Source organism: Arvicola amphibius, chromosome 4, assembly GCF_903992535.2.
Source record: "Arvicola amphibius chromosome 4, mArvAmp1.2, whole genome shotgun sequence".
NCBI lineage: Eukaryota > Metazoa > Chordata > Mammalia > Rodentia > Cricetidae > Arvicola > Arvicola amphibius.
This window is the reverse complement of record NC_052050.1, coordinates 2857544-2880503: the sequence shown is the minus strand read 5'-3', so window position 1 is coordinate 2880503 and position 22960 is coordinate 2857544. Positions and strand designations below refer to the sequence as shown.

At 50.6% G+C, this 22960-nt stretch overlaps 1 protein-coding gene across 1 annotated transcript; it reads left to right on the top strand.

Annotated features, from left to right (window-relative positions):
* The first annotated feature begins 13422 nt into the window (after positions 1–13422).
* On the top strand, positions 13423–21415 carry Cbx2 (chromobox 2). The gene is made up of 5 exons (XM_038328941.1): positions 13423–13549; positions 13627–13670; positions 14547–14612; positions 16888–16993; positions 18011–21415. The coding sequence occupies exons 1-5, from the start codon at positions 13478–13480 to the stop codon at positions 19283–19285; spliced, it is 1563 nt and encodes a 520-aa protein (XP_038184869.1). The 5' UTR covers positions 13423–13477; the 3' UTR covers positions 19286–21415.
* Positions 21416–22960: the final 1545 nt, after the last annotated feature.

Genomic DNA, 22960 nt, shown 5'->3' with positions numbered 1-22960 from the left:
CATCTGAGGGGAGGGAACCACAGTAGAGACAATGGCTCCATAGGATCAAGCTGTAGGCAAGCCTGTAGATTTTCTTAATTAGTGATTGGTGGGGGAGGGCTCAGTTCACTGTGGGTGGTGCCTCCCCTGGGCTGGCGGTCCTGGGTTCTGTAAGGAAGCAGGCTGAGCAAGCCATGGGGAGCAAGCCAGTGAGCAGCACCCCGGAGGGCCTCTGCATCAGCTCCTGCCTCCAGATTCCTGCCCTGTTTGAGTTTCTGCCCTGACTTCCCTCAGCGATGGGCTACCACATGTGAGTATAAGCCAAGCAAACCCTTTCCTCCCCAACTTGCTTTAGGTCGTGGCGTGACAACCCAGCAACAGTCATCCTGACTAGGACAATCACCAGAAGAGGTCAGAGCGGGAACTGAAGTAGAGCCCGTGAGCAGCACTGCTTAGTGGCTCACTCAGCTACTCTCCCTATGTTGCCCAGGCCCACCTGCCTAGGGACAGCACTGCCCACAGTGGGCTGAACCCTCCTAAACCAATTAGCAATTAAAAATGCCACACAGGCATGGCTCTGATGGAGGCCCCCTCCTCCCGGGTTACGTCTAGGTTTGTGTCAAGCTGACGGAAACCAACCAGCACACATGTAAAAGCCTGTTATCCCACACTCAGGAGGCAGATACACAGGATCTGCAATACAAGCTGTCTAGCTAGACTAGCCAATTGGTGAACTTGGTTTCACCAAGAGACTCTGTCTCTGTAAATAAAATAGCTATGGATCAAGAAAGACAATGTCAACTTCAGGCCTTCTCATACATCACACACAGACAGACAGACAGACAGACAGACACACACACACACACACAGACATACACACAGGGCATGCATATTTACATATACACATGTATACATGTTTGTTTACACGTATACATGCATGCATATGTGTATGTGTACATGTATATGGCAGAGAGCCAGATATGGTGGCTCAGGCCTTCCCTCCCACACATCTGTATCTCAAACACTCTACTTTTCTCATCTAAAGACACTTGTCACTGGGTTCAGGGCTCACGCCCATCCAGGACAACCAACGAAGATGCTCACTTTCATTGCATGGGCAGAAACCCCTTTGCCAAAGAAGGTCACAGCCCTGGGTTCTAGGACTCAGCATTGGACATTTCCTTTTAAGAAAGGCAACGCGACCCACCACCTCAGGAATCCTTCGGCCCCATAACACAGGAAGAGTGTGCCTCCCACGCCCTCTGTCCCTCCTTTATGGTCAGCTGCTGCCCTGCAGGCCTGCTCAGTGCCACTGTTGACGGAGCCTGAGGCTGAAGGAGAGGACCCGGTCCAACTTTCTCCTCGCCACCAGCCCAAGACAATGGATTCTCCTCTGGGATGTAGAATAGGAACCAGTCCTCCTCTGTCTGCCCGTGATATTCAGGAGCCTCTTTGCAGATGGAGGTCCCTGGGTTTGTCTCCTCAGGCCAGGCCACTCTCAGAAGCTTGTTTGTCCCCTTCAGTGTTTACTTTTACTTTGCATTTGTTTATTTTGTGTGCACACGTGGGGACTTGTTGCAGGTGCACGCCACTGTCAGTGTGCACACGTGGGGACAGGTTGCAGGCACACACCACTGTCAGTGTGCACATGGGGCGGTTGCAGACACATGCCACTGTCAGTGTGCACACGTGAGGGCAGGTTGCAGGCACACACCATTGTCAGTGTGCACACGTAGGGGGGGTTGCAGGTGCACGCCACTGTCAGTGTGCACACGTGGGGGCGGTTGCAGACACACACCACTGTCAGTGTGCACACGGGGCGGTTGCAGACACATGCCACTGTCAGTGTGCACACATGGAGGTCAGAACACAGCTTTTGGGAGCTGACTCTCTCCTTCCACCAACTGGGTCACAGAAGTTAAACTCCAGCAATCTAGTCTGGGCGGTAAGCACCTTTAACTTGTAATTATGTGTCACTGAGTTTTCTAAATGTAGATTTGAGGAAAATTCTTCTTTGGCCAGCAAGAAGGCACAGAAGGCAAAGGTCCTCACTGCCAAACCTACAGATCTGAATTTAAGTCCCAGGACCCACAGTGGAAGGAAAGAACTGGCTCCTGCAGGTTGTCCTCTGACCTCCACACAAGCGCTTCTGGCAAACAAATAAATAAATGAGGTGTTGTTGTTGTTGTTGTTGCTGCTGTTGTTGTTTAAAGTTTATTTTAGGGCAAGGGATGTATTATTAGTTCCGTTCAGCAGGTGATAAATAAGCAGGCATGGAGCCCTGGGCTCAACCCCCAGCACATTTAAAAAAGAAAACCAGGAAACTACAGGAGTGGTAGTAGGCACTCATAATCCCAGATTCCCAGAAGTAGAGGCAGAAACACCAGGAGTTCAAGGCCATCCTTGGTTCCACGATGAGTTAGAGCTAACATGGGTTATGAGAACCCGACTGGGGAAGTGAAAGGAGGAGGACAATTCAGCCAAAAGCCTTGACAGGAAACCCCAATGAGGGGACGAGCCATTGCTCACCATTCCAGCTGGGTGTGGGACCCAGGAGAAAGGAGCCCGAAGATGAGGTGGACGAAAGTCTCAAGCAATAGCCATCAGACCATCAGACAGCTTTTACACCGGGTGTATAAGAAGAGTCATGTGAGTAACATGTCCCATCACAGGACCAGCTGCACGTGGCTGAAACATGTTTTTCCACATAGGCATGTAAACATATCAGAGCCCATTGTCGTGAAAAATAATCCGGAGCAAACGCTCTTCTATCCACTACCCCGGGAGGTAGTAGTTCCATGATCTTGAAGAAAGTGAGGTCACAATCCTCTTGCTTTCTTTTTTTCTCACAAGCGCTCAGAATTCCCTCTCATGGCTCCATTCTGGGACATATTCCAACAGCCATGAACACAGCAATGATAAATTTCAAGTTAAAAGTCCATTACCTGTATGAAATCAACTTCTTCCGGCTGACAAATCCCAGGAGCTTGCTTGCTTGCTTGCTCATTTGCTTGCTTTCTTCCTTTCCTTCCTTCCTTCCTTCCTTCCTTCCTTCCTTCCTTCCTTCCTTCTTTCTTCCTTTCTTTCTTTTGATTTTTTGACTCAAGGCCTCACTATGAAACCCTAGCAGGCCTAGAATTGATTATATGACAAGACTGGCCTCTAACTCACAGAGATCTACCTGCCTCTGTCTCCTAGGTGCTAAGATTAAAGGTGTGCACCACCATACCCAGCTACAGTAGCTTTTTAAAGATCTACTTTTATTATTTATTTATTTTATTATTATGAGTGTGTGTGGCCCTGAGTTTCTGTCTGTGTCCTCAGAAGCCAGACGAGTGCCAGACGCCCTGGAGCTGGAGTTACAGACAGTTGTGAACATCCAGTGTGGGTGCTGGGAACCAAACCTGGGTCCCCTACAAGAACAGCAAACGCTCTTATGACTGCCGAGCCACCTCTCTAGGCCCATCCAGTAACTTCTAATTAGTCAAAACCACGTTCATCCACAAGAGTCAGAGAAGTTACAATGGGTTCTGAAACCGTTACTAGTGAAGGAACATAGGAGGCATTGAGAGACGCCCGTCCTCTACCACGGCGCGGTTCCCAGCAGACCGAGGCCCTGCACGGGGAACGGGTCTCTGTGCAGTCAGGACAACTTGGGGTCACAGTGCACAGAACACTCAATAGTGGATGCTTTGACCGTGTGGAGCATCACAGAAGAACCCCCAGATGAGCTGAGCTACACAGAAACAAATGTGACTGCATTCCAAGGAGACCAGGTCCTTCGGGAAAAACACAGCTACTGACAGCAAAACGCCTGACTTAGATAAAGTTAAGGATCATGAAGGCAGGCAGTGTCTGGAGGTCTCCACAAGGCTGTCCAGCACCCTTCCTGGTAATGGACCTTCACTTGTGATCTCTCTCTCTCTCTCTCTCTCTCTCTCTCTCTCTCTCTCTCTCTCTCTCTCTCTCTCTCTCTCTCTCTCTCTCTCTCGTTTTCTTGTTTTTGTTTTTTGAGACAGGATTTCTCCATAGCTTTTGAAGCCTGTCCTGGAACTCACTCTGTAGACCAGGCTGACCTCAAACTCACAGAGATCTGCCTGCCTCTGCTTCCTGAGTGCCGCTACACCATGCTTGAGGTTTCTCTTTAAGGCTCAGGGTTTGAGCATTTACCTATCATACACAAAAAGAGCTGAATTCCATCCCGAGCACTAGAAAAAAATTGCTAGCTTTTGTTGTTAATTCTTCTTTTTTACTTTTTAAAGATTTTCTCTTATTAGAAAAAAAAATCATGGGCTGGAGAGATAGCTCAAAGGTTAAGAGCATTACCTGCTCTTCCAAAGGTCCTGAATTCAATTCCCAGCAACCACATGGTGGCTCACAACCATCTGTAATGGGGTCTGGTGCCCTCTTCTAGCCTTCAGGCATACACACAGACACAATATTGTATACATAATAAATATATAAATAAATATTTAAAAAATCATGAAGCCAAGAGTGGTGGCACATGCCTTTAACCCCAACACTCAGGAGGCAGAGGCAGTTGGATCTCTATGCGCTTGAGGCCAACCTAGTCTACAGAGTGAGTTCCAGGACAGTCAGGGCTACACAGAAAAACATTGTCTCAACAAAAAGAAGAGGAGAAAGAGGAGCAGGAGGAGGAGGAGGAGGAGGAGAAGGAGGAGGAGGAGGAGGAGGAGGAGGAGGAGCAGGAGGAGCAGGAGGAGGAGGAGGAGAGTGGCAAAGTCTAAACCTTGAGTTGCAATGACCCCTCATTCCAACAGCGCTCACATCCATCTGAATCCAGGAGTCCTGTCCCATCCTTGTGTAGGTGACTGCTGCAGTGGAATTTGAACATAAATGCCTCGTTCACCCGATGACTCCCCTCCTTCCTTACGAGATCCTCACATGTGAAGGTGCCCAGTAAACAGGCACGAGTGGTTTCAAGGACCTGGAAGCCCATCAGCAAATCACATCCCCGAAACCCTGAAGCCATTTACATTCCCATCCAAAGTTTGTGCGCATCCTCTAACCTTTACCGGGGACCTTTAAACTGATTTTTAATCTCACTGAGGACTGGAGGGCTTCAGATCACAAACACACTCTGTCCTGGGATAAAACCATCCCATGTTGACCTACAAACCACAGGTTTTTATTGGCCTAGCTTGGGCTCTCAATTCTATGCCAAGTATGGGGAATTAAGGAGATGCCGACATCTCCTGCCTGGGAGATTCAAGCCCTGATAGGATGGGTTTTAAACCACGGAGAATTGAAGAATAATATACAAGTTAGATTAAATAAACTGAAAAACTCGGGATTGTGCATGCTGGAGAGGTCTGAGGTAGCTATCCTAGCCAGGAGAGTGGCTGTGTGCACCAGGGCAGAGTTACATTTTAGAAGACCCTCTTGGGGGAGCCAGCCGGCAATTCATGTCATGTCGCAGTAATAAAAATATTTAGGTTTTACTATAAGGATTTTAAAACTGAAAATAGGGCTGGGCGGTGGTGGCGCACGCCTTTAATCCCAGCACTCGAGAGGCAGAGGCAGGTAGACCTCTGTGAGTTGGAGGCCAGCCTGGTATACAAGAGCTAGTTCCAGGACAGGCACCAAAGCTACACAGAGAAACCCTGTCTCAAAAAAGCAAAACAAACAAACAAACAAAAACCTGAAAATGTGGTCACCAGATACAAACAGAAGGGTCGGGGTGAGACTAAGCAAGACCAGCGAGTGTCCTTACATATGCCATCACTGGTCCATTCTGTCTGTCCCTGGTATACACCGACCCCAGCAGACTGGGACCCAGTATCCCATTCCATACTCGGTGTGGCAAGTCCCGCCCTTGTCATCTTGCTGGGATTGTGACAGAATGTATACTGTCCACACTTCCGCAGGGGGACTGCTGAGCCTCCGGCCACCTCCATACAAGATGAATCCATGACCCACATTAGCGGGCAATGCAGAGCAGAAGAAACCGTCAGGATGACAACTAGAAGGGGCTGTGCCCAGCCATGCCACCACAGCTCCCAGCTGTCAGCATCCACATCCTGCCCAGCTCCTACCTCCTCACCTCCACTCTATCCCTTCAAGCCCCCACCGAGCAGTCTGCACGCACACCTGCTGCATGAGGCGTGGGCCTCGCAGACTCCTGGAAGGGTCTCCATGCTTTCTCCCTCTGCATCCTGCAGCTGGGAGCATATGTGTCCCCATTCAGAGAACCACACCAGCATAGAAGCCTCCAAAAGCCATGGGACCAAAGGCTGCAGCTAGTCCCAGTCCAAGGAACAAAAATACCGATGTCCATGACAGCCTCTCTTACTCAGGAAGTTGGAGTGTATAAAACCCAAGCTTCCTAAGCTATGGACACCCAAAGTCACTGCGAGCTGCACCAAACCCAAGCTTCCTAAGGTACAGACACCCTAAAGTCACTGCGAGCTGTGCCAAACCCAAGACTGCTTTATTTCCTCTTCGATTTTGCATACTTAATATATTCCTTTTAACATTTATCTTATTGTTAAGTCTATGTGAATGGTGGGGGAAATCTGTCCAAGGAGATGAGAAGAGCTGGAGATACAGGCAGCTGCAAGCCGCCCAGTGTGGGTGGTAGGAACCAAACCAAACAGAGCTGCAAGCCCTCCTAACACTAAGGCATTTCTGCAGCCCTTTAGTTCTTTATTTTATTTGGGGGTTATGTGTGTGTGTGTTTGTTGGGATATCATATACATATATAAATATATGTATATATACATATATATAAATATATGTATATATATATGAATGCATGTATGTGTATATGTATGCAACATGATGCATTCCTGGAGGTCAGAAGACAACTTGTGGGAGTGAGTTGCTTCTCTCTCTCTCCTTCCACCATGTGAGCACCAGGGCTTGAACAGGAGCCATCAGACTCAGCAGCAAAGGCTTTGACCTGCTGAACTACCTTGCTAGTCCCAGGTATGTACTTATATTTTCTATTTTCTGTTATTTATGCCCAAAGGCACATGGAGCCCAGGGAAGCTGTGCAGGCCAAAGGTGCTGGGGCCATGGAGAGCATCCATATAAGCAGCAAGTGACACTAATGACATTTCCATGAAGCTGTCCCTTCCTCGGTGGCCATGGATGCCCCAGCTGCAGGCCTCCCCCTGCCCCAGTGCTGTGTGCAAAAAGTACCGCTTATTACTGCAGTAGGAGCTAGGCCTAGGGGACACTGCGCCTCGATCAAGCGAGATCCCATGAAAGAAACCATAAGACATCTGACCCAGAATAAATGCTGTCCACCCAAGGCTTCAAAGGACTGAGGTCGGGCATCCATTTGGTGACCCGTGACCCCTCTGCATGCTGCTAAAAAAAAAAAAAAGCAAGGAAGAGAATGTTGCGCAGTGAGCTGCCATCTGTGGGATAATAAAGAGCCAAGCTGAGAAAATGTACTCCCTGCTTCTGCCAGGACATGAAGGCCCCAGAAGGGAATCTGAAGGACCTCATTTGCTGACCCCAGAGAATGAATCCAAGTTGGGCAGAAGGTTGTCAATCATGCATGTGACTGATTTAATCTATTATTATTATTGTTGTTGTTGTTGTTGTATCTGTGTGCACATGTGTGTGCTCATGTGCATAACATGTGGAGATCAAAGGTCAACCTTTGCCCAATCAGTTCCCTTCTTCCACCTTCTGGATCCTGAAACAGAACTTGCGTTGTCAGGTCTCTGTCAAGGCCAGTATCTTTACAAATTGAGCCATCTCGATGGCCCAAGGGGGTCTTTTTTTTTTTTTTTTTTTTTTTTTTTTTTTGGTTTTTCGAGACAGGGTTTCTCTGTAGCTTTGGAGCCTGTCCTGGAACTAGCTCTTGTAGACTAGGCTGGTCTCGAACTCACAGAGATCCGCCTGCCTCTGCCTCCCGAGTGCTGGGATTAAAGGCGTGCGCCACCACCGCCCGGCCCAAGGGGGTCTTTTTATTGCAGTAAGGATTTTAATTCAGTTAGAATTCTTCCTGCCTATCTCCACCTTACCCACCAACAACAGCCAGATTAAAAGTCTCTGGGGTGTGTGTGTGTGTGTGTGTGTTCTAAAGGACATGTCTGTGTTTGGAGTCTCACCAGCAAGAAGTAATACAATTGATGAAGGGAAGAGATAGAACACATATGATTCCAAACGGCACCTACAGTCCCACTCTCAAATCCACCATTTTCAAACCAAACCAATGCTGGGTACAGTGGCACATGCCTTTAATCTCAGCGCTTGGGAGGTAGAGGCAGGTAAATTTCTGAGTTAGAGACCAGGCTGACCTACATAGCATGTTCCAAAAGCAGCCAGAGCTACATAGTGAAATCTTATTTCAAGGAAGGAAGAAACGAACGAAGGAAAGAAGAAAGGGAGATGTTTGAGACCACCTCCAGCATAGAGCAAGGACAGTTAGCACGCCTATGTCTGAACACTGAGGCATCATCATAAACCCCCAGACTACTTATTTGTTCTTATGTAAAGGCTTTCTTTAGCCCTAGATTTGAAACCTTCATAAGTGTACATTAATTTTAAATTTAAGACAAGCTGGAGAGTTGGCTCGGCAGTTAAGAGCACTTGTTGCTCCTGCAGAGGACCTGGGTTCGGTTCCCAGCATCCGCATGGTGCCTCATAAGCATCTGTCACTCCAGTTTCAGGGATCTGACACTCTCTTCTGACTTCCAGGAATTATATATATATATATATATATATATATATATATATATATATATATATATATATATATGTATATATGTATATATGTATATATATATAGGCAAAACACTCAACACACATAAAATAAACCAAAAAGAGATTAAAAATAAAATAAAATTGTGAAAATAACGCCTTTCACACTGAAAAGCTGCACTCCGAATATCTTTCAATCAAACTGTTGTCCTTGAGGCAGAGGTCTCAGGTAAAGGCAGAGGTGGGGTGTTCAAGGCCGTGGTTAGTGTGTCAGTCCCATACACGTTTATGGTTAGTGTGTGTCAGTCCACCCCGCCAGCGAAACAGCAATCACATTCGGAAACCCCTTGGGCCCCAGGCAGAGCTGCAGGAGCTGAAATTCAAGATCATCCTTGGCTGCATAGCGAATCCAAAGTCAGCCTGGTGGAACTGCTGAAACAGGGGACAGATGGACAACAAAAGACACCCAGGGAGTTCAGAACGTTCTGCCCCATCAGCAAAAAAAGAAAAAAGAAAGAAAAAGAAAAGGGAAAAGGAAAGAAAGAAAGAAAGAAAGAAAGAAAGAAAGAAAGAAAGAAAAAGAAAGAAAGAGAAGTCACATAAGTCATGTAAGTCACGTGCCCTTTGACCCAGCATCCCTGACACCATTCTGCAAGCACATTTTACATGCAAGAATAAAGATGCTGCCGGGCAGCGGTGGTGCACACCTTTAATCCCAGCACTCGGGAGGCAGAAGCAGGCAGATCTCTGTGAGTTTGAGGCCAGCTTGGCCTACAGAGTGAGTTCCAGAACAGCCAGGACTGTTTCACAGAGAAACCCTGCCTCAACAACAAGAACAACAATAAAATGCTTATCCCAACATTATTATAATAGCATGAAAATGGGATCAGGAACTAATCTGATGGCAAAGCTAACAAATGACACCTTTGAGATAAACCCTTCATGCAACAGGGACCTCCTAGAAAGAGCTGCCACCCATCTTCCATTCTACACCTCTAGTACAGTGTGCCTCCACCTCTTCCTGACCCCAGTATTTAGGGTGTCTCCCACCTGGGCAGGTTTCTAAGGGTACTGAGATTGTCTAGAAGACCTGGGGGCAGATTCTGGGAAAGAAGATACGATACCAGGAGACAGGCTGCTCCTGGGGACACAGCTCATCTTGGAAGGCTTCAGTGAGCAAGCTCCACATAACTCAGAGAGTGTGCTGAGTCCCCATTGGGCAGACAAAGCAGAGGCAAAACTGAGGGCATAGAGATGCCCTAAAAACAATTTTGAATTCCTTTTTCTCATCTCCAAATTAAAATCTTAGACAGACGACCTGTTTTGGGAAGTGTCCCCGAACAGTTGTCTCTAGAGAGCGCTGGGTGAGGTATGGAGGGTCGGGAGTGGGGGTGTCAATATTTGCATTGTGTGCCTAAAGACTGAAGGCTTGTGAACTTGGGCAAGCATCCCAACCCCAGTTATTTTGACTGACACGTAAACATTGTGAGGAGCATGTAGACAATGTTTACCCACTATATATACAGAAACCACATCACTTGACACAGTGAGCCCTAAGCCACACCTCAGTTTTGCAAATGCAGAGAGAAGCTTGAAAGAGATGGCAGCAATTATACATCAGATATTGAGATGCATTGTAGATCCTGAATTTAGCTCATTGCATATCCCTTATGGGGAAGATCTGATGTTTGGACCACAGTGGCAAAGCTGAACATAAAATAAGCAGTTGGGATGCTATTTTGTAAGATTGTATCTAAGGCGATCTAATTGTAACTGCCAAGCACTCTGCGACTGGATACTATCAGTTCCGGTGTCCCCACTGACTGTGGATTGATTTCCTTGCTCTAGTAGTTCTGATTCTCAAACCACACGCAAGGAATGGAAACATTTCTTTGTTTGTTTGTTTGATTGATTTTTTTTTGAGACAGAGTTTCTCTATGTAGCCCTGGTTGTCCTGGAACTCACTCTGTAGAATAAACTGTCCTGGAACTCAGAGGTCTGCCTACTTCTGCTTCCTGGTGCTAGGATTAAAGGCGTGCACCACCATGCCCGATTGAAAATATTTATTTTTATTTACGTATTTATGTGTGTACATGAGTTTATGTGCATCACATGTGTGCAGGTGCCCTCAGGGGGCAGAAGAGGGAATCAAATTCCATGGAAATGGAGTTAGAGGCAGTTGTGAACCATCGTATATCAAGTGCTGGGAACAGTTCCAAGCTCCTCTGCAGGACCAGTAAGCACTACTAAGCAATGGCCTTTTCATATGCCTCTACTTCCTTTTTATTTTAAAGTTTTTATATTATGTGTCTGAGTGTTTGCCTACATGGATGTATGTGTACCATGTTTGCCTGGTGCCCTGGGAAGGCACAAGAAGCCATAAGATCCCCTGGAACTGGAGTGGCTGTGAGCTGCCATAAATGGGAACTGGAAAGCAAATCCGGGTCCTGTACAAGTTAAGAGCAGTGCATGTTCTTAGTTGCTGAGCCATCTCTCCAACCCATATTTACTCTTTCTTAGCAAGACTCCAACCTCTCGTGCCTAAAGGACGTTGGAATGTAGCTCAGCAGTCAAGTGCTTGCCCTAGCATGTTCAAGGCCCTGGGTCCAATCTACACGACACCAGAAAACAAAAATAAACAAACAAGGAAGTAAGACTTTGTCCACACTGTTGTTTGCACAGAGAGTAGCAAGACATTTACTCCCCAAACATGCTTGGATTTCTACATATTCTTTAAACGTTCTGAGGTTATCCGTGTGCACAAGTGATCCAGGGCTGACGTCCAGAACTAGTACTCCCTTAACACACATCTTTATGTTCTTATGGACTGGCCCGGTGTCCTGTGAGTGACCACCAGCCTCAAGTGGCTATTTGAATGTCAATGATGTAAAAGGAAATACAATTTGAAATTCAATCCTTCAGAGTCAGGCAATCGACAGTGCCCATCCTCATGCCCAGAGCCTGCCCCAGTCTTGTCACACAGCGGCTAAGGACTCACTTCCGTATCTAGTAGTAAATGCAGAGTAGCTATTAATGACATGAATGAAAAGAATCAATCCTAACTCATCCTACTAATGCCAAAGCTGTGAGTCAGAAACGCCACAAATTCTGAATCATACACAGGCTGCATTGATCTAATGGCTGCATTCCAGTCAAGTCGGTGGTATTTGTTTCTCCAAATTAATTATCTTAACTACTCCAACTGGGTGTCCAAGGTTGAATAGGTGAGGTGTGTGATAGACATATTTCAGGGAAGGGAACTTTTTCCCAATGTGTTCACATCAGACTCTTGGCTACTTCTTAGCAGACAAAAAGAAAGGGAGAGAGCTGTATTTTTTAAGTTTTTTTGTTGTTGTTGTTGTTGTTGTTCTTAAAAAAATAAGCAATTGTGTTGGTTCCAAAAAAGGAAAGTGGGGAAATTGTAACAGTAAATGTTACATCCCCCTGGAATCCTGAAGCGCAAGCAGCAGCTGAAATGGATCCAGCCATTTATAGGATTACAATAAACACACCTTTGTACCCGCTCTACCATTTACTGCCCAGATGATCTGAACACAGACAAAAAGGGCTGGCTGCGAGACTGCGGCGGCTTTCTTCATGCATGGTTCACCCACTACTGCACGGAAGCCCCTAAATGAGCAGTCATTGCGCTCTCCAGGAAAATGTCCCTTTCGCTGCCCCCTCTGTCAACAGTTGCAAGATCTCTCCAAAGCTTTGAGTGAAGGTGACTGGTTTAACCCACCACCTAAACTGAAGAGCACCCCTAAATCCCAGCGTGGTTTCCCGATGTTTCTTCTTAGGGCAGAAAGCTATTACAACCAAAACAAATGTTTCTCCTCCGCAAATAAGTTCCCCATTAGGTGGAAAGAAGTTCCTACAAAAACGAGACTGGATTTGCAGCTGTGTCCACGAAAGAGGCAAAACCAGAAAGTGGATTTTCACTGGAGTCTACTTTATTGAGAGAACGCCTCCTTCGTCAAGTTTGACTTGCTTCAAAACTTGCAAAGAAGGCCACTCAACGGAATTCATGTCTGAGCGAGAAAATAAAAGGGCGACCTGGAAGGACCCGGGCCACCCCTACTTCTATCACTGGAAATTGATCCAAAGAACTTTCCTGGCAGAGCCTAGCGAGTTGTGAAAGAATCCGAGGTGACACCCAGGTCTGCACATCGTCCCCTCCAGTCCACGTCGACGTCACCAAAATCGTGAAATAAACTAAGAAAAAGAGCAAGTTGGTTGTGTCCCCACGCGCGCATTAAAAGTCGAGGATCAGGGGTCCCATTTTTGAAACTCTTTTCGAGGAACTTGGAGTTCAGTGTTCCAGGGACCTGCTTTATTTTTTCTTCTATAGCCTTGAAGAGAACAACAATCGCTTTTCTGTGTTCCCCGCCCCAACCCTGTATTTTTCTTTCACCCCTGATCCTGTAGTATCCGGGTGCACTTATAGAGGACTGGTGGGGAGCAGCGTCCCTCGCTGGTGGGGGCAGGAAGCGCCGCGTGCTCCCCGCTTCGCCGCTCTCAACCCAAACAATGGCTTCCCGCGGGGACGTGTGATCCGGGGCTGTTAGACCCCAGGGTCCTCGGAACACGCAGCCTCTCCACGCCGCTCAGAGAGCGCCCAACCCCACGGACCGGTCCTCGCCGCCGCCACAGCGAACAATGCGCGCCCCGCCCCGCGCGCCTATTGGCCGGGTGGCTCCAAGGAGCGCAGCGCGGGCGACTGCGACGCGCGTGCGCGGGGCGGGGCGCGGCGGGGGCGGCGCTTTGTGTGCGACTGTGGGCCGGGGTCTGCGGGGCGCGGGCCGCGGCGGGCGGCGGCATGGAGGAGCTGAGCAGCGTGGGCGAGCAGGTCTTCGCCGCTGAGTGCATTCTGAGCAAGCGGCTCCGCAAGGTGCGTGCGTCCCCGCCCGCCCCCCACGCGCACCCGGCTCTCTGCGCGGCTCACCGCCCGCTTTTCTCTCCCCGCAGGGCAAGCTGGAGTACCTGGTCAAGTGGCGCGGCTGGTCCTCTAAGTGAGTCCCCGGTGCGCGGCCGCCTTCCCGCGTGCGCCTCCCGGCCTGGGTGTGAACAGCTCGGGGACCCTCTCCTCTCGGGTCCGGGCGGGAAGTTCTGTGGCTCGGGACCCGGAGGACCCGGCCGACAGGCGATGCCCTTTGTTTACGAGCCCACGGGGAGCAGGCAGGGAGGCCTCCAGCCCCGACTCCCTCGGGCCCGGCCCTCCTCCTCCGCGCCGCGCGCTTCTGGCGCCCATTTGTTGCATGCGCCCCCGCCCTGGAGCCGGCCGTGGCAGGCGCGGGACACGGCCCCCTCCCCTTGCCCAAGTTACCCCGCTGTAACCTGAGATTCCTACTGGTAGGAGCCCCCCCCTTTCTCGCCCCCCTCCGCGCGCTTGCTTTCTTCTTAATGAAGAGAAGGGACCCGGCCTTCCCCGGAAGGGGCTTCTTCTGCAGCTGCCCCGCAACCTTCCTTCCTGGACCCCATCCCCTCCCAATGCCCCCCTCAAACCCCATTGCTCTGCCCGCGCTCTCCGTGGTGTCCGCCACATTGTTCTTTCTACTTCCCCAGCTCCCCCTCCCCTACCTGTCTTCCCTTCCCTCCCTGGCTCAGGGCCAGGCTCGGGGGATTCCCTCAGCAGCTTTGCTCTTTGTTGGGATTTGTTTTCTTCCCAGGCGCAGACTGTTGAGTCCCCTTGTGGCCTGCTGGGACTTGGGGCTTGAGGTGGCAGTTTGCCTGTGGGTTTGAGGCCATGATGCTAACTAACTTAAAGGGCTTCTGGGACCTCAGAGGACTGCCTGGGCTTGGTGCCCCTTGCCCCCAGCAGGACAGTGGGAGCTGTCCCTGCAGCCCAGTTGGATGCTGCTCACCAGCCCTGCTCTTTGCTTTTCCAGACACAACAGCTGGGAGCCAGAAGAGAACATCTTGGACCCAAGGCTGCTGCTAGCCTTCCAGAAGAAGTGAGACCATTAACAGCGCTCTGGGGGAGGGAAGAGTTGGGTGGAATTGACTGGTGACATGGTGGCCTGGGGGCTGTGGCATGAGGCCCCCATAAGGAGCCTGTCCCCAGGCTTACTTGAGCAGCTACAGAGACAGAGCACTTTAAGGCCCCCACAGACAGTCAGGACTTCCAAGATGAACCTTTGTGCAGACTCCAGTTTCTCTTGGCCCTTTCTGTGGAGTAACATCAGTGCTAATAGCTTGCTGTAAAAAGTAGGCCTGTTCTTCTGTCCCCACCAGGATGGGCCGTGGCACAGGAGAGGGTCCAGAGGGGCCTGAAACCCACAGTTCAGAGAGATGCATGTGATGTTTTGCTCAAGCCATGAAGCAGTGCAAGGCTTCTCTAGGATCTGCTTCGTAATTATAGTTGACACTTCTACTCTTAGGTGGGAGATGTTCATTAAGACAAAGGGTTGGGTGGAATGGTGTCGGGAACGGTGTGTTATGGGGTGTGAAGGTCACCATCATCTGAGTGCTGAGGTTCAGGAACACAGAACCATGTGGGTGGCAGCACAGACACCTTCCTGCTGCAGAAGCTGGCTCTGTCAGTAGAAGCAGATGAATGGTTTGCTCAAAAGCTTCTCCAGCTGGGGTCAATCTAGCCAGCTTGTTCTCTGTGAGCCCAGCCTGTGTTTCTCACTGTTATAGGACATTTTGCAAACGGGGTAGGGAGGGGGTAGGTTTTGGCAGGATGAGTGAATGCTTGCGCTTGCCGGAATTTAGAAAGGGATAGCGGTGTCAATGCCTCCTGTTAAATTTATAGCTTGATCCTCTGAGCCCTGGAGGGATGGCTTGGCACTTTCTAAGGGGTGACATCCTTGGGCCAGGTGTTGTCATACACATCTGCAGCCCCTGCTGCTAGAGAAGCTGAGGTGAGGGAACCGCTGAAGCAGTTGGAAGCCAGCTCGACCAATGAAACAAGAGCCTGTCTCAAAGGCATCGTCCTGAGGCAGGGACCTCTTTCACATGGCTTTTGGTTAGCTCCAAAACATCCAAAAGATGCCATCATGGGAATAGTCTCTTTTACAACATGGGACAGAAAATCAGGATGGTGCGTGTTCTGTCTCTCCCTGCATCCGGACATATCCCTCTGGTGGTTTACTTGGTTGTCAGGGAGGAACCACTGTGTGTAAGGAGATCAGAGTCACCACAGAGGATAGATAGATGATGGTCTGCCAGCAGGGCCTGGAGATGCCCCTTGAACTTGAGGTGGAGATTAGCCTGGGGTTTTTCCTGAAGGTCTGTTCTATGTGAGATCACTTTCCAGGACTCCGGAGATGGTGCTTGGCTATATTATTTTGCATGTGTCTGTTTGCTTGGGGAAAGGGAGGCAGGCATGTGCCATAGGCCTGAGTTGTTCTCAATTTTTAAAAAGATCTATTTATTCTCATTTTATGTACATCACTGTGTTGCCTGCATGTACGTCTGTGTGAGGATGGCAGATCCCTGGGAACTGGAGTTACAGACAGCTGTGAGCTGTCATGTGGTTGCTGGGGATTGAACCCAGGTCTTCTGGATCCACTGAGCCATCTCTCCAGCCCTCCCCCCCTCCCCCGTTGTCTCTTTTCACTGTGTGGTTTCTGGGAATCAAAGTCAGGTTGTCAGGCTTAGCAGCGCGTGCCTTTACCTGCCAAGTCATGTCACGGGTCGTTGTCCCCAGGGGTCTTCTTCAGATATACCCAGTGGGATAGCCTGAAATCTGAGCTTCCGTGACTTCACAGCCTTAGCCCTGGGTTGCAGGGGTACAGACTCTGAGGCCGGGCTGATGGGGGGCTTGATAACTTCCTCGCAGAATGCTGGAGGTGTGTGAGGAATGCGGGAACGGGGTGATACAAGTGAGCGAGAAGCCTGGCAAGCAAGCATAAGCCACACTGGAGCCCTCAGCTCCTGGGCTAGCAGGTCATAGAGGGTACATGCTGGAGGGCAGTCTTCGTTGGAACCGACCCATTAGACCAGGTAGCCTCAAAGGTGGCTTTGGCTCTGTTCTCTTGTCCTCAGCTCCGTTTTAGCCAAAAGCAAGTGAAATGGATTGCCTGCAAAGATAGTAGGGACCAGCACCTCTGAGCCAAGGTCTGGACCTCTGCTGCGGCTTTCCAATAGGAGTTTGCTGCAAAACTGACAATGATAAGCTGCTGCTAACAGGAGCTACAGGAATCCCTTGGGAGCTGAGGGTGGAGGCTGGAGCCAAGGTTTACAAGCAGGGCTTCTCAAAGCTGATTGGTGCTGTGTCTCCAGGGAACATGAGAAGGAGGTACAGAACCGGAAGAGAGGCAAGAGGCCCAGGGGCAGGCCAAGGAAGCACACAGTCATGTCGTCCTGCAGCCGGCGCTCTAAGCTCAAGGTGAGTGGCCACGGGCATTGCTCTCCTTAACCCACCCATGCCCGTTTGGGCAGAGGTTCTTCAGGGGAGCTGTCGAGGTAGGCAGGCCTCTGCCGGTGAATGGCACCAGCAGGCAGCAGACAGTGCGTGCTCCTCCCATCCCGGGGCCTCTGTAGGTGCTTCCTGTCTCAGCCCAAGTCAGTTCTGTAGTCTGTCCTCCGGGATAGCAACAGCAGACTTGGTAGATACTCCCAACACCCTCTCGCTTTAGAGACATTTCCACCGGGGAAACCTGTGTGCAGTAAGTGCTCGGGTTTGTGTAGGAATTATGGACAAGCTGGGCCACACAGGGTCGGCAGACAGGCGGGGAAATAGGGGCAAAAGCAGTGAATGCTATTCTATGCTAAGCCCGTCTCAAAATGTCCTGTTGACTCCTCCTCGCTATGATGACAGACAGATGCCTTCCACATACTTGGCATCCTCCCTCTTGCCCTCCCCGCCCCGTGACCATTCAGGAGCAGGACAGGGAAGGGGCCTCCATCCTTAGGTTCAAGTGTGCTTTTGTCCATTATGGGGGCTTCATTCCATAGGGCTTCACTTCCTGTGGCAGAAGTGTGAGTGTGAGTCTACCCTGACACCACCATCTTTCCTCCTAGCAAAAGGATGTCGGCCAGAGGGAGCCTGCTGACTGAGAAGAAGTTTCTGTGGGTTGATGAAGCTGAGGGAAGGGAGCTGCTAGGGAAGCCTAGGGCCCCAGGGTTTGATGGGATCAGCCCCCGTCAGAGCTAGAAGGTCGATGGCACCATCTCCATTACACTACCATGGGAGAGTCTGGGTCCGCAGGCCACATTAGGACCTAAGAAGCAGAAAATTAACAATTTACCTCTAATCGTACATACCGCTGAGCAGGTTTCACCTCTTTTGGCAAGCATGGTCACTCCTCCCTGCCTGCTGGGGCCTGGAGGACCCTGGTGCTGTGGCTGCAGGACACCTGGTGTTACCCAGACAGTTTTGAATCCCACCCATTTGTCTTTTCAGGAACCAGATGCTCCCTCCAAGTCCAAATCCAGCAGCTCATCGTCCTCCTCCACATCGTCCTCCTCTTCCTCGGATGAAGACGAAGATGACAGCGATCTGGACTCCAAGAGGGGCCCCCGGGGCCGTGAGACCCACCCCGTGCCTCAGAAGAAAGCCCAGATCCTGGTGGCCAAGCCAGAGCTCAAAGATCCCATTCGCAAGAAACGGGGGCGCAAGCCGCTGCCCCCAGAACAGAAGGCGGCTCGGAGACCCGTAAGCCTGGCCAAGGTGCTGAAGACCACCAGGAAGGACCTGGGGACCTCAGCCAGCAAGCTGCCCCCTCCCCTCAGTGCTCCTGTGGCAGGCCTGGCAGCCCTGAAAGCCCACACCAAAGAGGCCTGCAGTGGCTCTAGCGCCATGGCGACCCCAGAGAACCTGGCCAGTCTCATGAAAGGCATGACCGGAAGCCCCAACCGCGGTGGCATCAGCTGGCAGAGCTCTATAGTACACTACATGAACCGCATGAGCCAGAGTCAGGCTCAGACCGCAAGCCGACTGGCTCTCAAGGCCCAAGCCGCCAACAAGTGCAGCCTGGGGCTGGACCTGAAAGTGAGGACGCAGAAAGGAGAGCTGGGGGTGAGTCCTCCAGGAAGCAAGGTCCTGAAGGCCCCTGGCAGTGGGGCTGCAGAGCAGCAGAAAGGGGGCAGTTCAGGGGGCCTAGGTTCCCAGCTGGCCCCCACTCAGGAACTGAGCCTGCAGGTCCTGGACTTACAGAGCGTCAAGAACGGTGTGCCTGGTATGGGCCTGCTCTCCCGCCACGCCACAGCCGCCAAGGCCATTCCAGCCACCAACCCAGCCACAGGGAAAGGTCCTGGGGGCGGCCTCACAGGAATAAACATGACCAGCACCCCCACAGACACCAGCAAAGGCGAAAAACTGGCCTCCAAGGCTACAGCTCTGCCCACCCCTTCGGTCAAGAGGGACAGTGTTAAGTGCGTCACCGCCTCCAGTGGACAGGAGGGCCACGCGGTCACGGGAGAAGGCCGCAAGGCGCCTGCTCTGTCCGAGATGAGCACGGGAGAGGAGAACAGTAGCTCCGACTCAGACCCTGACTCGTCCTCGCTCCCCAGCGCGGGGCAGAACCTGTCGGTGTCGGTCCAGACCAACCAGGACTGGAAACCTGCCCGCAGCCTCATTGAGCACGTGTTTGTCACAGATGTCACGGCCAACCTCATTACTGTCACAGTGAAGGAGTCCCCCACCAGCGTGGGGTTCTTCAACTTGAGGCCTTACTGACACCGTTGCCCGAGTCCGACCCACCTTCCGGTCTCTGGTTTTGCTTTGATGCCTGACCTGGGGGCCCCGCTCTGCCCTGTCACGAGACATAGGACTGGTACTTGTTTCTCTGGTGATTCTACCTCTCTGGGCCTCCACTCCACTCTGTCTTGTTGCCTCAGGAAATCTGGTTGGCCACTGGCTCAAGACTGCCTGCTTGAACAAGGCCTTATCAATACAAATCCCTCCTTGGCCTAGTGAGACCCTCCCCTATCTAATTAGCCCAACTACTGTCAGGTGGGTCTGGGGAGGGCCTTCTGTTACAGCCCCCTCCCCAGCCCGGTGGAGGGAGAGACAGGGCAGGCCGGACCTTCTCTCAAGCCCAACAGTGACCGGGCCTTTGCGGTGAAGTGGGGATTCTGTTCTTGGCAGATGAGACTGTGACCTCATCATAAAAGGACGATCGTTGTGAGATTTGATTCAGGGACCCTGCAGAAGTCTACAGAACCATGCGTGACTCTCCAGAGTGTCTGTCCCTGATGCGGGGTCATTCCTGACCACAGCTGTGGCCCCAAAGTCCAGCCAGGGTTTGGAAGGCCTCATCCCGGCATCCAGATGTACCTCCGTGCTACTGGGTTTGGGAACAGAGGAGTCCGATGCAGCTGCCTTCCCACAGGCAAGCTCGAGCCCCAGTGAGAAGTGACCCTGTTCTGCTCTGGATCCAGACCTGCACCCCTGCTTAGGCCCACTAGAGTGCACTCCTCTGGGTTGTAAACCAGAGGAGGCTGAAGTAGCAGTTTGCAGTCCTGGGCAGGTGATCTTCCCCCACTAGTTTGATTGCTAGGGCCAGATAAGACCCCCAAGTAGCTGCAGTGCAGGAATGCAGGTGCGCCCCATAGGCTTGCCACCCCGCTGCCTGGCTAGACTGGTGTCTCTTAGACTGTCGGGCAGGCGTTTTCTGTAGTTGAGTCTGGTGCAAAGCCCTGCCTACTGAGTGGGCCATTCTTGGGTACCATTTTCCCTGACAATCCTCTCCCATGTTCGGGAGCTTGTGTTTCCTTCCTAGCTGAGAAGCAATATCCCTGTGCCATTTATGTGGTGGGACAGTTTGACAGCCCACCTGGCAGGGGGGTCCTGATTCCTCCCCCTTCCTCCAGTTCTGAGCCCCTTTCTAGATGCCTTCTCCCTGTCCCCCTTCCCAGGTAGCTGTCTTAAAACTACCTTGTCAGATTGCTGGCCAATGTCAGGACCTCTGTCCTGGATATCACCTTGTGGCCATGACAATCTGGTCAGTGAGTCTGTGATGCCAAAAAGTGGGGGTGGTGTGAAGCCCTTGTTTCTGCTTCTACCATTGACCAGTCAGCCGGCAGGTGTGGTCTCTTCATTCCTGTTGCCTTGAAGGGAAAAGTCCCCTTCCAGAACCAGCCCAGACAGTGGGCTGTGGTGTCTGGGACCTGCCACACTTTCAAAGTGCCCCCCCTCCGTAGTTTACCCAATACACACCAAATAAGAGATGGTCTTTGTGCGACCAAACTGACCTCAACACTGTGCCTTTTGGAACAGACCCATATCCATGGCTCCTGAAAGAGGCTCACGATATGCAGCCTCTGGATCCAACACCAAGGGACCATGCTACTGGCAGCAAGAGCTGTCGCTGGAGAGACTCCAGGGCCAGGAAGCCGGTAACGGGGAAAGCGTTGCCTGCTGGGCCATTGACCTCTCTCCCTGTCTTCAGCCAGGGTCCTCTGCTGCCTCATCCAAGGTTTGCAGCTTCTTTTGTACCACACACTGCCTTAAAGGCACCTCCATATCTTTTGGGGGTTCCATGAGCTGTTGGACAAGTGACCATGTATGGGGATCTAGTTTGACTGACTTTGTTCCCTGCTGCCAGGTCTCCAAACCCCAATTAGGTGCCTTTTATTTTTACCAGCTATTTCAGTCCCAAAGTTGAAATCTACAAATACCTTCCTCCCAGCCACTTTTGCCTTCTTGTGGTGTGTTTTCCCTGGTGCTTGTGACCCCAGTGGTCTCTTGTTACAAAGCATATGTGTGTAGTGTGCCCACATGAGAACCCGCTGGAGAGGCACACCACATGCTCCAGGTGGAGTTCTCGTGTTTACCAATAAATAAAAGTAGTTACTTTTTAATGTTTTTTTATTTGCTGCTATCTTGCCTCTTTGTGTGTATGTGTGTGTGTGTGTGTGTGTGTGTGTGTGTGTAGCTGGCATGAGTCCCACATCTTACAAGATTCTAAGGGTCCCAGATGTTCTGTGCCACCTTTTCATGCCAAATGGATATTTTAATTCTGTCTTAGTCCTTTCAAGACAGGGTCTCTTCCTGCCCAGGTTGTCCTTGAACTTCTGGCAGCCTTCCTTAGTCTCCCTAGAGACTGAGAATACAGGCACCTTTTTGTCTGCTTCTGTACCTGGTACCAAAAACAATTCCCCTTCTTGGGTACACTCCAAATTCCAATCTTGATTGAAGAGCGCTGATCCTGAGGTTTATCAGGAAGGAAATGTTGAACTCTGAGCCGGTGTCAGTCATCGGCTTGGTTTCTTTGGACGGTTGTTTATGTATGCCCCTCTAAACGGGGGTTGCTCTCTTTCCTAGGGAGTAGGCAAGGAACCCTGGGAAAACTTAGGATCTGTGGTGTTGGAACAGAACAGTCCAGCTGCCAAGGAAGTACCTACCCCAAGAAGTCCCTCAGGGTGTGGGGTGGAGTGTGGCTGGGTGGTTCCCTGGTAGCCGTGTTTACCCAGATGTATCTCACAGTTCTCGGAGTTTCTAGTGGCACTAGCCTAGATTATAGGGGCTTTAGACCGGTGTTAATTTATTTTGCCAGGGAAAGGCAGTAAATGATGTAGGAAAATTCATGTCTTTTTGCTATTCTTAGTATTAATAAATATTTTTGTAAACTTTTGACTTGGTGTACATTGTAAGTAAACAAAACAGTCCTTCCTTCCCCTGTCATGGGACAAAACGCCCATCTGGACATGCACATAGTGGTAGCGTTGGAGGAAAGAAATGGAAATGGCTTAGCCAGTCAGAGGTGGGAGGGAGAAAAAGGGGGAAGGGCATCCTTGCAAGGAAGGGGCACGGTTTCAAGAGCAAATACCAACACCTGTGATTGACTGCGAGCTTGCAGGCTGAAGTGTCTGGAGAAAGTTGGCCATGATGAAAGGTGCAGCCTGCATCTAATGCATAGAAACCAAGAGTGCCCCCTGGTGGTGGCGCACACCTTTAATCCCAGCACTCTGGAGGCAGAGGCAGGCGGATCTCTGTGAGTTCGAGGCCAGCCTGGTCTACAGAGTGAGTTCCAGGACAGGCTCCAAAGTTACAGAGAACCGTGTCTTGAATAAATAAATAAATCAAGCGTACCACACAAAGTCGTCGCCAAAAAAAGTCCAGCTTCTCAGAACATCCAAGGAGCTAAGTTTGAGAAAGCCTGGATTCGTGGGAAAGATGATGAGTAATTTTTTTTTTTTTTTTTTTGGTTTTTCGAGACAGGGTTTCCCAATGATGCGTAATTTTTGCCCACTAATAACACTACTGCTCAAAATAAATGCTTACGGGCCTCCAGCCAGTACAGGGAGCGGCTATGCCGTGCTCTAAGGAAACCAACAGCCTCATCTCCACCGTCCCAGTAAGGCCAATTGGGAAGACACCGGGAAGAGCAGGAGGCTTTAAGCCAGTAAC

Bases quoted from the DNA above. Each gene is read 5' to 3' on its own strand.
- Cbx2 (XM_038328941.1), top strand. From the start codon at position 13,478: ATGGAGGAGCTGAGCAGCGTGGGCGAGCAGGTCTTCGCCGCTGAGTGC. The intron at 14,613-16,887 runs GTGAGACCATTA...CTGTGTCTCCAG, and splicing joins CTGCTAGCCTTCCAGAAGAA to GGAACATGAGAAGGAGGTAC. The intron at 16,994-18,010 runs GTGAGTGGCCAC...TTGTCTTTTCAG, and splicing joins GCCGGCGCTCTAAGCTCAAG to GAACCAGATGCTCCCTCCAA.